General features: G+C 41.4%; 1 protein-coding gene across 1 annotated transcript; it reads left to right on the top strand.

Annotated features, from left to right (window-relative positions):
- The first annotated feature begins 697 nt into the window (after positions 1–697).
- Positions 698–10,398, top strand: cdkn3 (cyclin-dependent kinase inhibitor 3). Its single transcript, XM_007247593.4, has 8 exons — positions 698–800; positions 2,575–2,653; positions 2,743–2,798; positions 3,473–3,517; positions 4,129–4,351; positions 4,447–4,478; positions 4,586–4,689; positions 9,917–10,398. Exons 2-8 carry the CDS (start codon positions 2,577–2,579, stop codon positions 10,004–10,006), a joined length of 627 nt encoding a protein of 208 aa, XP_007247655.1. The 5' UTR covers positions 698–800; positions 2,575–2,576; the 3' UTR covers positions 10,007–10,398.
- The last annotated feature ends 3,010 nt before the right edge of the window (positions 10,399–13,408 follow it).

Below are 13,408 nucleotides of genomic sequence, written 5' to 3'. Positions count from 1 at the left end.
GAGTTTTGATCAGCATCTGGTATTGGAGAGATTTCTCTGGAGGTGAATACACACTCAGATTATTTAGTCCACAGACAGTGTAAACAGTGTGAACAGAACTACTTTGTTGTAACTTATACAAGAATGGCTTTAAGTCCAAAGTATATAATGCAGATAATTTATTTATTTTTTTATTTTTTTTATTATAAATTTTTAAGACTTGCAAGTTCCACAGGTCTGGTAACACATACCAACTGAGAAAAAAGCTCTACATGAGAAATGCTGTCGGAATGTATCTGACATTAATGTTTTGAAGAAAAAGTTTAGTAATCAGCAGTAAGCTGTCTTGATTTACTAATTTCATAATCCTATTGCAGTTAAATGTCTAAAATTAAATTCAGCAGGTCTAACAATCCAGAAAGAGATTCTGAAGTGGGTATTCTCCTCCTTATTAGAGACTCTCTGGTTTTACTTACACTGCAGTTACAAATGCCTGGACTAAAAACTGCTACACCATTTAAGGTGGCACAAAGCTGCAAGCTGTCTCCTTTTTTTCTATTCCACTTTAAATGCTACAGCTGAAATACCTTGTTCCTCTAGTCTAGATATTTTATGATACAGGGTCAGGCACTGACAGGGAGTAATGCAGACCCTCCGGCAGGGGGCGTGTCTGAACTATAAATGAACCCTACAGTGGGCGGGGCGCGTTGCTAAGGCTTGGGCGTGTCTCTGTCTGGTCGGGACACTGATTGGCTGCTGTGGTCAGGCTGCGTGTTTGAAAAATAAACAGCAGCAGTGGCAGTCAGCGCAGCGGAGCTCCGGTAAGAAACAAACCCCGGCGGTTTATTACAGTTAAATACTTTATTATAGTAAAACTGAAGCTCGTCTGGTTAAATAATCTTTAGAGTCTTCAGTATTACAGTAATACTGTTTAAACTCACCGGAAAACAGCTTACAGTCTCGAGAGACAACGCGCTGCTGTCTGTAGCTGTAACTTAGCCTGCTAGCTAAATATACCTAACCTAAATGACTGACTAGCTAGGTTAATTCTGTCTCTCTGTCTGTCTCTGTGTATCTCTTTGTTTCTCTCTGTCTTTCTATCTCTGTGTTTTTCTCTGTCTTTCTATCTCTGTGTTTCTCTCTTTCTCTGTCTTTTTCTCTGTCTGTTTCTCTCTCAGTCTGTCTGTCTGTTTCTCTGTTTCTCGCTCTCTCTCTCGCATTTTCTCTCTCTCTGACAGTCTTCTCTCTCTCTCTCTCTCTCTCTCTCTCTCTCTCTCTCTCTCTCTCTCTCTCTCTGTTTTTGTTTCTCTCTATCAGTCTCTCTGTGTCTGTTTCTCTCTCTCTGTCTCTTTCTCTTTCTTTCAGTTTTTTTCCTATTCAAAAAAGCATTATTGGCATGACCATAGTAAATTACATGAGCCAAAGCATTAATCAATTAATTAATCAATTAATGAATTGGAAAAAAAGTATTTTAATTCATTTTAAACAATATAGTTGTGGTCTCTAATATGAATGAATGCCATGTGAGCCGTTTTCTGTGCTCACGTGTTTCAATTTAGCCGTGTTTTAGATCACTGAATTAGAGGTCTCTGAAGAAAGGCAGGATTTGGCTCTTGCTCAAGAATATTCATACATGCAAACATATGCCTCTGATTGATTAACAGCACTGCAGCAGAGAACGCCCACAGTCAATTTTACAGTTCTAAAACTCAAAGGACAAAATGTTTTCAGCCTTAGTTGTAAAGATAGAGATATAATGTCAGACTTGAGGTGAGCAGCCCAGCTTCCAAGAAATGTTATCAATGCCATGGGGCAAGAGGGGACTGCCCGTTGCGGTGCTGCTCTCCCCGTGGCTGAGCTGCTCTCCATGTTCTGTTCTGTCTCTGAGTTGTGTTGCCTTGTCAAACTGTGTTTCCCTAGTGTATATTTAAGGTCTTTGTAAAACACGAAATCAACCAGAGATACAATTTAAACCTATAGTTACTTACACAAGATATCTAACGCTAACTAGCTGCTGTAAACAGAGCTGTCAGCTCTTTAGCTGATAAGACACAGTCAGCTCTGCTGCAGCCCGGCTTCAGCTCTGTCTGTGGGCGGTCGCGAGCCAAGGTGACCCATAAACTTACGGGTTGACGTAGATACGATGCTTTTCCTGATCGACTCGTTTTTTTGAACATTTTCTTTTCTTAGCTACTGCAGACATTGAAGGTTGAAGAGCAGTTTCATATGCAGCATGCATATACAACTCAGAGAGACATATAGTATTTTACAAAGAACAAGAAAAAGTGGATTTTAGCGGAAGAAGACTTTCAACAACAAAACATACATAAACATTTCACATACAGCTACATAAACAATTCACAAAACAATTAAAGTTAACTAGACATTAATTATCATTGTATTTGACTGGATATCTGTGTAGATTATATTGAAACTATATGATCTGTATGATTATCTCTGTATTAGAACCTGGTTTCACTACAGTACAGTGGTTTTGGTGTTTATTACTGAACTAACCCACTCTGTCTCTCTTTGTCTGTCTGTATCTCTCTATCCCAATCTCTCTCTCTCTCTCTCTCTCTCTCTCTCTCTCAGTGATGAAGATCAGTGAGTTTGATTCCTCTGATGAAGAGGAGGCAGGAGAGGAAGAACACACTCCTCTACAGATCTCCTGGTAAGGGGCTTTACATGCACACACACCTAGCCTTCATACATGGTGTGTTGATCTACATAGTGTAACAGACTATGTTTGTGTATTCCCAGGTTGTCTCTGTCAGTGGTAGAGTCCTCTCAGTTTCTGGGTATTTGCTCTTTGCCAGGTAAGCTGCAGCACATGCTGTAAAAGTGATCTGTACTATATATCTCATATTATGCATAGTAGAAGGATGTATAATAAACTGGGTGTCATTACTCACTGTCTTTAACAGAGTGACACAGTCAGTGCATATACCTCCACCCTCTAACCTAGCATTTAACCTTACCCCTAATGTATGTATCAGATTATCTGTTCAGAAGGATACAGTAATTATGGTGTGCCGATGTCGTGCTGATTTCCGATATTACACATGTATATACATGTCCATGCCAATGGTGATATACACATGTATAACTTTATTTTTCAGTAAGTATAAGGTTTTAAAAGTGAAAGTGCAATGTATGTTGCACTACAACTCAGTTATAATTATAATTAACAGAAGACTGTAACTGTAACTTCTTAACACAGAGGTGTTTTTAAAAACTGATTTCTAGGGGAAATGCAAAAAGAGACAGTTCTCACAGAAAAAATAACTGATGGAATTAGAGAAAAAAACGAGATGGAAATTGTTCTGGTATGCTATTGAAACATATGGACAGAGCAAGACATCACACTGAAAGCTGTTAGACCTGTGGTTGCAGTATATAAAGATCTAGACATACTTGTATTTCCACATCATGATTTTTATTCTGTATTTCACAAAAATACAAAAAATATTATTTTGTTGTTTTATTGCAGGATGCAGATATAAAGAAGTCAGAAGAAACCTGGAGAAGGATGTTGGTGAGTTCCTGTGATGTACTCCAGATAGAATGGCAGTAATTTGTATTCACTTTCAGCATTGTTATTCCGATGTGCACATGTAAATTTAGTTTTGCATGAAGTGTAAGAAGGCCTTAATTCTCACATACAGCTGCTGTAATGTCATAATGTTGGATTGCTGACTTCTGGTGAAATATGGTGAAAATCTTTTTTTTGTTTGTTTTCGTACAGTAAAATATATATACTGTATCACACATTCTCTATTAGGCATCATTGACAAAGCACAGTGGAAACATTACCTATAATGTTAGCCTTAATTGTCTGGGCTACACTGCTTTGAGCAGGACATGCTTGCCGCATGCGCTTATGTAAAAACACCTCACTGTGATGTGGAGGTGTGGCTCGATCCTCTGGTCTAAAACTTCATCCACTGATGTGAACACCCATGACCTGCTCATCCCCACACTCTGATCCTCCATTAGGTTGCAACAGACTGTCTGAAACCCACTGATCTAATAGACCTGTTTTTATGAGTTTACACATTATGACTGTTATTTAGAGCTTAAATTAGAATAAGGACACAATGAGAGTTTTCTTTAAATAAGTGTGTGTGTGTGTGTGTGTGTGTGTAGGGGATCTGTGTGCTGAGGGAGTGGAGGATGTGTTTGTGTTCTGTACACGAGGAGAGCTGGTGCGCTACAGAGTGCCCTGTCTACTGGAGCACTACACACAGCGTGGGCTCCGCGTGCACCACCTGCCCTTTCCTGATGGTGGCGCCCCAGAGCTGCCTCAGTGCTGCCGCATCCTGGAGGAACTTCAGCTCAGCCTGCAGAACCAGCACAGAACCGTCATGCAGTGAGTTCCACAACGGATGTGTGTGTGAATGTGTGTTATATTGTGTGTGTGTGTGTGTGTGTCTGTGTTTTACAGTGTGTGTGTTTTTCCTGCAGTTGTTATGGGGGTCTCGGCCGTTCAGGACTCAGTGAGTACTCCTACGTTGCACTTTCTTACAATATTTCAGATAATAAGACTTTAAATTGTATCAGTTTATTCTTACTGTGTGTGTGTTTATGTGTATGTGTGTCCCAGTTGCTGCATGTTTGCTTCTGCACCTCTCCGTCTCCATGACTCCCAGTAAAGCCATAGAGATTCTGAGAGAGCTCAGAGGAAGTGGAGCCATCCAGACCGTAAAGGTAACTGATTAATGTTACTGTCATTATGAAGTTTAACAATGCAAGGTAAACTAAACTCAAAATTAGACAAAGAATGGTTCAATAAAATGAAATAAGAAGACAGTCAGAGAGGAGAGCAGGTGTTCATCTTTATTGGAGCAGGTGGCATTGGCCATCATACAACAGCACTTAATTACAGGCTGATTGCAGTAACTTTTAGAATTTGTTTGCCCAGAAAACAAATGATTTGAACACAGTTATGCCCAGGCCAACTTGTTATTAATTAAAAAAAAGACATTAAAGTGTGAACCTCTCAAGGGATTCCTTGTAAGGGTGTTTCATTGTCCAGCTTCATTGTGATCTTGAGCACCTGCATCACTTTCCTCACTCATGCACAGAGCCTCTTGTAAAATACAGCAAAATAAAACCACTTTAGATCTCTTTAGATCTCACCCCTGGCAGTATTTCACAAGGCACTTCTCTTCATACTAACTGGTGGGCATTAATTCTGCGTTCCATTTAGCTTGGATGTCGCAGTTGTGAATAACGTCACTCCCGAGCTAACGTTCCATTTACACGTTCAGATATTACTGTTAGCATTGCAAGTGAAACCAGTTGATAACAATGCATTAAATGATGTTATGTAATAACAAAAGTTTGGGAGAAGGACCACGCCCGAACTCTACGTTCTAACTCCACCCCGTATCAATCAACCGTCCTATAAATACCTCCCCTAACTAACTATCTCTCGTGACGAAAGTTCGCATCAGTCGAATCTGCCGCACCCGCCTGCTAGCATTAGCTTGTTCTCCGTCATGGACCTTTAACTCGCCGCCTCCGACGAGGACCTCTTCCCTCCTAGCCAGCCTGTCTCCACTCCTGCTCCACCTCGCCGGGCTCTTCGTCTGAATTCCGTAATCTCCATTCCGGCTACTCCTTGTTCTACTACAGCTACTGCTTATTCTTCCTCCCGGGTCGGTCGTCCTCACCAGTGCACCCCCGGATCTCGGCACTCCCGCCGCTCTTCTCCCCCTTCCCCTACTCCTCCTGCGCGGGCTCGCCGCTCCGGACGCCCGTCTTCCTCGGCCGGCCTCGCCGGCCCTGGGCCCCTCTCTCCTAGTAAGTCCCAGCCTCCTCGCATGTCCGATTGGACTGTTGTTAAGCTGCAGCGGGTTTTTGAAGGACCGCTGCGTCCCTTTCCCCCGTTCTGCTCCAAAAGCGGAACTTTTCACTGAACCTCTGAACAGCGCACATGAGCCGCACCGGCGTCGCGGCCTGATGACGTCACCCGCTCAACTAGCCGCCGCTGCAGCTCTCGCGCCCCTGGCGCGGCACCAACTTCGCCTCAGCGCCTCGTCTCTCTTCCCCTCAGTCGTCCAACTCCCCCTCCCTCAGTCGTCCAAACCCCCTCGCCGCTGCTGCAGCTCTCGCACCCCTGGCGCGGCACCAACTTCGCCTCAGCGCCTCGTTTCTCTCGTCTCTCTCGTTTCCCTCTTCCCCTCAGTCGTTCAAACCCCCTCTCTCAGTCATCCTCCTTCTCCATTTCTGCGTTCCTCCTGCTGTTCTCCAACAGTGTTGCCAACTTAGTTTTTGTTTGTTATTGAGAGTTTAAATGAACACACATGCTCTTCAGTTTCTCCTCAGCGAGCAGCAGGTGCTGCCGCGAGCCCCGCCCACGACACTCACAGCGCAGTCTCAGTCAGACCACACACTCACACCGCTCTTCAAACACGCTGCAACGAACTGCGCATACCTAAAGCCGCCGCTGACTGTCAAAAAAAAAAAAAAAAACTTAATCATGTAATTTACGTTAAAATTGAGTTATTTTCAGAAGTCTCTGCCTATTAATAAAAGCAACAGACGTAGTTCATTTGTTAGAGTTCATTTGTAACATTTCTAACATTTAAGGGGTTTTAATCACAAATTGCAGCCAATGGCTACTTTCCTTACTGAGCAGTTGGCAACACTATTCTCCAACCCGTCCCTTCCAGCCAGCCTTTCTCCTTCCTTTACTCCGTCAATTCTCTCCCCGCCTCCTCTCTCGCCGTTTCTCACCGGGCTGCAGCACCCGCTCAGCTCCTTGCTGGAGCTTCATGACCTTCATTCTCCATCTACAGCGCCGCCCCCTCTCAGCTCGCGCTGCGGTTCATCTCCAACACTGGAACCCTGCTACATTCCAAGACGCCCCGGATCTGGAACTTCATTGACGTGTGTTTGCGGGACGAAGCTCCCCATCCCGCGATGGGCCTGGCTGGCTGACGTGGTTTCGGCTTTCAAAATCCTCCCTCTCCATCCTGACTCCGGTGCCTTTTCAGAGTCCGTTTTTCAGTTCACCTTGCTTTCGGGTGCAAAGTAACCCCAAGCTTCGACTCCTTTGCTAAGGCGCTCTGCTGGATTTGCTTAACACGGGCCCCAGTTCGTGCTCCACCTCCTGGGTAACTTCGTCATCGGTCCTCCTTCCTCGCCCCTCTCGATGGGTCTTGAAGCCATGACCAGCGCTTTCACTCGCCTCCGTGCCCCGCCGTCGGAGAACTCCGTTGGTCCCTCCACATCTCTCGAGTTTCTTGGGATCTTTCTGGACTCCGCCTCCTTTCAAGTCTCCCCGCCCGTACCTAGCACCGTCTTTCCCCCCTCGGCCACTTTGTTCACAAACCAAAATCGAACCCAGGGTCGTTCTTTCATTTCCCGCCTCCTCCGCTTGGCTTTTTCGTCCGAGCCCTCCACCATTCGTTATGCTCAACTGATACTGCACGTCAGAGCTCCATTTCTGGCTGTGCCTCCTCTGCAATTGAACGGGTTTTTCTTCTACGCCAACGCAGCTTCCAGCTCTTTTGATATTAAGCTATTCACAGATGCCGCTCCTTCCTCTGGTCGCTTCTGCTTGGCCGGAGAACTTCATCTGCTCCGCCGCGCGATTCTTCTGCGCTCTCTGGACTTATATGCGGCCCTCGTCGCTGCCCTCCTTTGGGGACATGAATGGTCAATCTATTCTACTCCACTCTGATCAATCTCGCCGCAGTCCACATCAAAAAAAAAAAAGTTGCTCCAAATCGCTAGAAATCTTGCCTTTTATCCGTCGTCTCACTTGGCACTCCATTAAGCATCAGTTCACCACTAAAGCTGTTCACACCTCAGGTCCATTTAATTCTATCGCTGATAGAATTTAATTCTATTCTTTTTCGTTTTCAGTTACAGAAATTCAGATCCTTGGCTCCGCATGCAAATGCAACCCAACCTCGGTACCTTCATTTTCACAAACTACACTTCACCTAACCCCCGTGTAAACGAACTGATCTTCCAAGCTCAACAAACCATCCTTTCAGCTGTCCTTCTACTTAGATTCCTCAGATGCTCAGAATTTACTTCCCTTAAAATCTCCCACAACTCCTTCTCAGCCCCTAATTTCAGATCTCATCATCCTTGACTCAGATACCCTTACCTTCAAGAATGAAGCAAACGGACCAAATTGGCAAAAACCACGATCCTCTAACTATTCAAACTTGACTCACCCCTCAGCCCGTACGAACCACTCGTCCACCACTTAATCTCCGCCTCTTTCAACAAGCATCACCTTTAGATCCTCTGTTCACAACGGAATCTAGTAGTATAATCTCAAAGCACTGGTTCCAACACATCTCCGTCGCATCCTTTCTCCCAGTAGTTACTCACCAGATCAATTCTCCGCCCACTCAATTTACATCGTGCAGCATCCAACGCCTCCAGACAAGGAATCTCCGAGCACACGATCAAGCTCCCCGGCCGGTGGTCTTCCCAAGCTTATAACCTATACATCCGTTCCCAACCAGACGGTTTGAGACAGGCTCATTCCAAACTAGCTTCCACACAAGCTCCAATTTTGGGGATATAATTGCACGCTTCTTCAAGCACGCAGTTCAGAACTCCAGCCCAAATTTCCCTGAGTTCCCTCCCCTTTTTCCTTCTTCTTTCTCTACTTCTTTAGGCGTGGTCCGCACTTAGCAAAGTAGTATTTTGCACAAACTAACTGCATGTAAACATGTCCACAGATAGATGTTGGACTGTACTGTTTTTGCAACTAGTTTAATGAGACAATAATAAATAGAAGTGATATTAAATTGTATAATAATGCTGCTTTTACTACTGTTTATATGGGGGCAGCTATCTTGCATTTTAAGCTCAGCGTTGGTGAGGCTCTCCCAAACTTTCAGAGCAGAAAACACAACCTGTTGGAACGTTCCAGTTAAAGTTTTCTTTGGAGCTAGAAAATTCCGATATGAATAAAATTCATGAAATGAAACTTTAATGCAGTCAGCTCTTGTGTGACATCATTCCCAGCTCCAACATCTGAGGTAAATGAAATACAGCATTAGTTTCCAGCATTTGTTAGCTACACTCTTTTCTTGCCAAAAGTATTTGCTCACCCATTTAAATGATTGCCAAATCATTTAAATGACAGCAGTTGGTCACGGAGTGTTATACATCATGTAGACTCCAGATTAGCTCAAGAATAGTAGATTGTAGAGAGCTTCATGGAATAGGTTTCATGACTGAACAGCTGTATCACCAAACACAATGCAAAACATCAGATGCAGTGGTGTAGAGCACACCAGCACTGGATTCTGGAACAGTGGAGTGTTCGGAGACAAATCATGTTTCTCTGTCTGGTAATTTTCTGACGGATAAGTCTGGTTTTGGCAGAAAACAGTACTTGTCTGACTGCATAGTGCCAAGTGTAAAGTTTGTTTTGGTGTGTGTGTGTGTGTGTGTGGGGGGGGGGATTATGGTGTGGGGTAGTTTTTCAGAAGTTGGGCTTAGCTCAACTGGGCTCAGTAGGTTATACTCCCAAGATTGCAGAAACAGTTTGAAGACTGCCCTTTTCAACATGACTGCGCACCTGTGGACAAAGCAAGGTCCGTTAAGACATGGACGAGCAAGTTTGATAACCTTAACCCAATAAAACACCTTTGGGGTCAATTAGGGTGGAGACTAAGAACCAGGATTTCTTGTTCAACGTTAGTGCAGCGTTAAATGCATTTCTGGAAGAATGGTCAGATTCATGGGCCAACATGATATTAAGCTCTGCAGATTAAGAATGGGACTGCTCTTGGCAGTGTAATGTACATTTTCCTCATCTCTACACTGCTTAGTAAAGTTTCCCCTGATTTTCCACAGATGTTTTGAATGTGACTTTTTTTTCCAAATCCATAAACACTGATGTTTAGACCATCTTCTTTTTGTCTCTGATTTTCTGTCTTTCTTTTTCTAACAGCAATATAATTTCCTGCATGAGTTTCGGGAGAAGTTTGCAGCCTATCAGGAAACCAAAGAGAGCGCTTCAGAGAGATCCATCTCCAGATAAAGATTTGCATTAATTATTGTTTCATATTCTGACAGGGTGATTTAATGTTGGGATTATGAAAAGGGAGGAAACTGGTGGGGCTGTTCTATTCCCTAATGGCACTTTAAACATTGATTGATTCTATTTTTTTTTTTTACATGATTCAACAATGTCCAACCTTACATTAGTCTAAAAAAAATGCTTCTCAATATCAACCAGTGTGCACACTGAGCATTATGCATTTAATTCCTGTCTGCTAAAGTTCCAGCTTCTATTAATACCATAATTAGCCATTTAATTAAATACCAGCCTGTTTAATTAATGGGTACAATCCTGTTAAATGTGATTATTTAAATGTTCTATGAAAGAAGATTCTGCATCTCAGAAAAAATAATAAATAATAATGTTCTGTATTTCCATTGCATTGAAATCATGTGTATAATATTTTCTATTTCATATTGACCTTTTTTATATACTATCCCTAAACAGTAAAGAAAACCTGATTAAATTATATTAATTAAATTAGTAAAAATTAGCTGTTACTTTCAAGCTCCTGTTTCATTGGTTTATAAACTTGTTAATTCATGGCCTATTCTGATGGAGAACAACAAAACATTTAAAAATATAGAAAATACACAATTCCATATTTATAGATGCCGGTTCTGAAAGGGTTAAGCAATACCTTTAATTGTCAACTGAGATGAGCAGTGGATGGCGATAACTCTACCTTGTCCTCAGATTCATTACACTGTCTGATAGTGAAGTGGGACTTCAGAGTCCAGTGGTGACACATGGTGCAGTGGTTACTATAGCAGAATGGCTTTAGGCTAAAAAAAAATATATATTATATTAATTCAGTTCAAATGTGTAACATTTTTTCTTTTATTGTTGATGATTATGGCTTACAGCCAGTGAAAACCCAAAAATCAGTGTCTCAGAAAATTTGAATATAATAAAAGACCAATTGATACTTTCTGCAGTGTGGGCAGTGTGCCACGTCCTGCTGGAAAATGAAATCTGCATCTCCATAAAAGTTGTCAGCAGAGGGAAGCATGAAGTGCTGTAAGATTTTGTGGGAAAACACTGCACTGACTTTAGACTTGATAATAAAACAGAGTGGACCAATACCAGCAGATGACATGTCTCTCCAAACCATCACTGATTGTAGAAACTTCACACTAGACCTCAAGCAGTTTGTACTGTGTGTCTCTCCACTCTTCCTCCAGACTCTGCTCCCTTGATTTTTTGATTGAAATGTAAAATTTACTAATGATCAGTGATGGTTTAAAAAGCAATGTCATCTGCTGGTGTTCAATATTGATATATTTGATATCTGATGCTGCAAATAGTTAATGAAAGAAATTTCAAATTTCTCCAACACATGTTAAAGAATGTGGAATCATTTTATTGTCAATATCATTCTGTGGTGGGTAGAGGGGTGAACAGTTCAGTTCTAGCTAAATAAAAGCACTCTCCCTTCAGGGTGATGATTGATACACACTGAAACACAACCCCACACATTCTCCACCAGCTCAGCGACACACTGAATCCTCTTAACACATCAGCAACTGTGAAGTCTGCATTTCCTCTCGCTTATACTGGATTTGATTGATTTGTACTTTTGTGAGAAGAATAAATTAATTCAATACAAATAATGGGGTATTTTAGTCTTAAAGGACATCGTCACTGTTCATAAAAACTCCTATTTCTATATTTTTCTACATTATTTGATCACTCTGTGTAAACTTTTTTATGATGAACAGGCCAAAGGAAATGCTGCAAAGTGCCATAGTGAATTAGCTGGCCAATAGAACACTGACGCAACTGTACCTTTCATTACAGACAGTATAGAAATCATGTTTAATAGGCTATTAAACATGATTTCTATACTGTCTGTAATGAAAGGTTTGGCCCGAATAGCGTTTTTTGAGCTCCGGATATTCGGCACTGATTCGGCGAATATTCGAATATTCGTTTTTAAAAAAAGAGGTAAAAAAAGAGGTAAAAAAAAAAAAAGAAAATCACGGCCCCCTTAAGACATATTCACCCCGGATTTTTGGTGTTTTTATCCCGGATTTTTGTTTTTCACCCCATATTTTTTCTGTGTTTTTAGCCCAGATTTCTTTGTGTTTTCATCCCGGAATTTCTGCTGCCGCACACTGCGGCTTATCCACTGCGTAAGCAGGCTAGGAGCGCTGCTGCTGCATGGTTTCTCCGCTGCACAAGCCAGCCCAGTAAATTGCTGTTTGTGTTTTCACACTTAGGCTATTTGCTTAAAAAAACAACAACAAAAAAAAAACGTTTGTTCAGGAAGTATTTTATATTCTTAAACATTGTTGATTATATTAGAGGACAGTCATTGTAAACTGTACTTGGTCTATTTCGGTTAAAGGATTGTGCAGGGCATATTACTGATTTTGTATTTTTGCACTTGGGCTATAAGCTCAATATTAAATATTTCGTTTGTTTAGAAATTATTTTATATTTTTAAACCATGTTAAATTATATTAGAGTAGAGGAAAGTCATTGTTAATGACGTTATTGTACTTGGTCTATTTCGGTTTAAGGATTGTGCAGGGCATAGTCTACTGATTTTGTATTTTTGCACTTGGGCTATAAGCTAAATATTAAATATTTCGTTTGTTTAGAAATTATTTTATATTTTTAAATCATTTTAAATTATATTAGATAAGAGGAAATTCGTTCAGACATCATTTTTGTAGGCCAGGCTTTTGTAATCGATTTAGCCCCTACTGTTGCCACGTTACCCCTTACTTTTATTATATAAATCAGTTTCGAAGTGCCTGCTTTTTTTTTATCATGTATAATAGAGGTCTGCGCCAGACTGATTTTTTAAACCCACTCTTCCACGCTCCGAGTTTCTGTCTCGTTACCGCGCCGCAAAAAAATTGCTTCTTTTAATCCCACGCCGCCCCACATACACATTTCTGCCGCTCCGCCCCACGTTCCTAATATAAATTAAATAAACTACATTTAATGCTTCAAATTTACTTATATATTTATTAAAACAGCAGCGCTGAATAGTGCGGTCCCGTTCCTTACCCCAGTCCAAACACCATCGGTGTGTGCCTGTGTGTGTGTCGGTCCATCGCTTTGAGAGTTTTCTTTAGGTTTTTTTTTTTTTTACAATTATTACAGTTTTCTTAACTATTTATTAATTTGCTCCTGCATGTCTGGCAGTGTTGGGCACGTTACTTTGAAAAAGTAATTAGTTATAGTTACTAGTTACTTCTCCAAAAAAGTAACTGAGTTACTCACGGAGTTACTCCACTATAAAAATAACTAGTTACCAGTAAAAGTAACTATTGCATTACTTCGCCCTGTAAAAATAAATAAATAAAGAATAAATAAAGAAAATAAATGATGTAATTACTATTATTATTAGAAAAATAACAAACAAAA

This window comes from Astyanax mexicanus, chromosome 7 (assembly GCF_023375975.1).
Source record: "Astyanax mexicanus isolate ESR-SI-001 chromosome 7, AstMex3_surface, whole genome shotgun sequence".
NCBI lineage: Eukaryota > Metazoa > Chordata > Actinopteri > Characiformes > Acestrorhamphidae > Astyanax > Astyanax mexicanus.
The sequence above is the reverse complement of the archived record's forward strand: the minus strand, read 5'-3'. Positions and strand labels throughout refer to the sequence as shown.

What these genes read in the sequence shown, in the direction of transcription:
- cdkn3 (XM_007247593.4), top strand. Translation starts at nt 2,577, where the DNA reads ATGAAGATCAGTGAGTTTGATTCCTCTGATGAAGAGGAGGCAGGAGAG. An exon ending in TCTCGGCCGTTCAGGACTCA is followed by an intron (nt 4,479 to 4,585) that starts GTGAGTACTCCT and finishes TGTGTGTCCCAG; the next exon opens with TTGCTGCATGTTTGCTTCTG. An exon ending in GAGCCATCCAGACCGTAAAG is followed by an intron (nt 4,690 to 9,916) that starts GTAACTGATTAA and finishes TTTTTCTAACAG; the next exon opens with CAATATAATTTCCTGCATGA.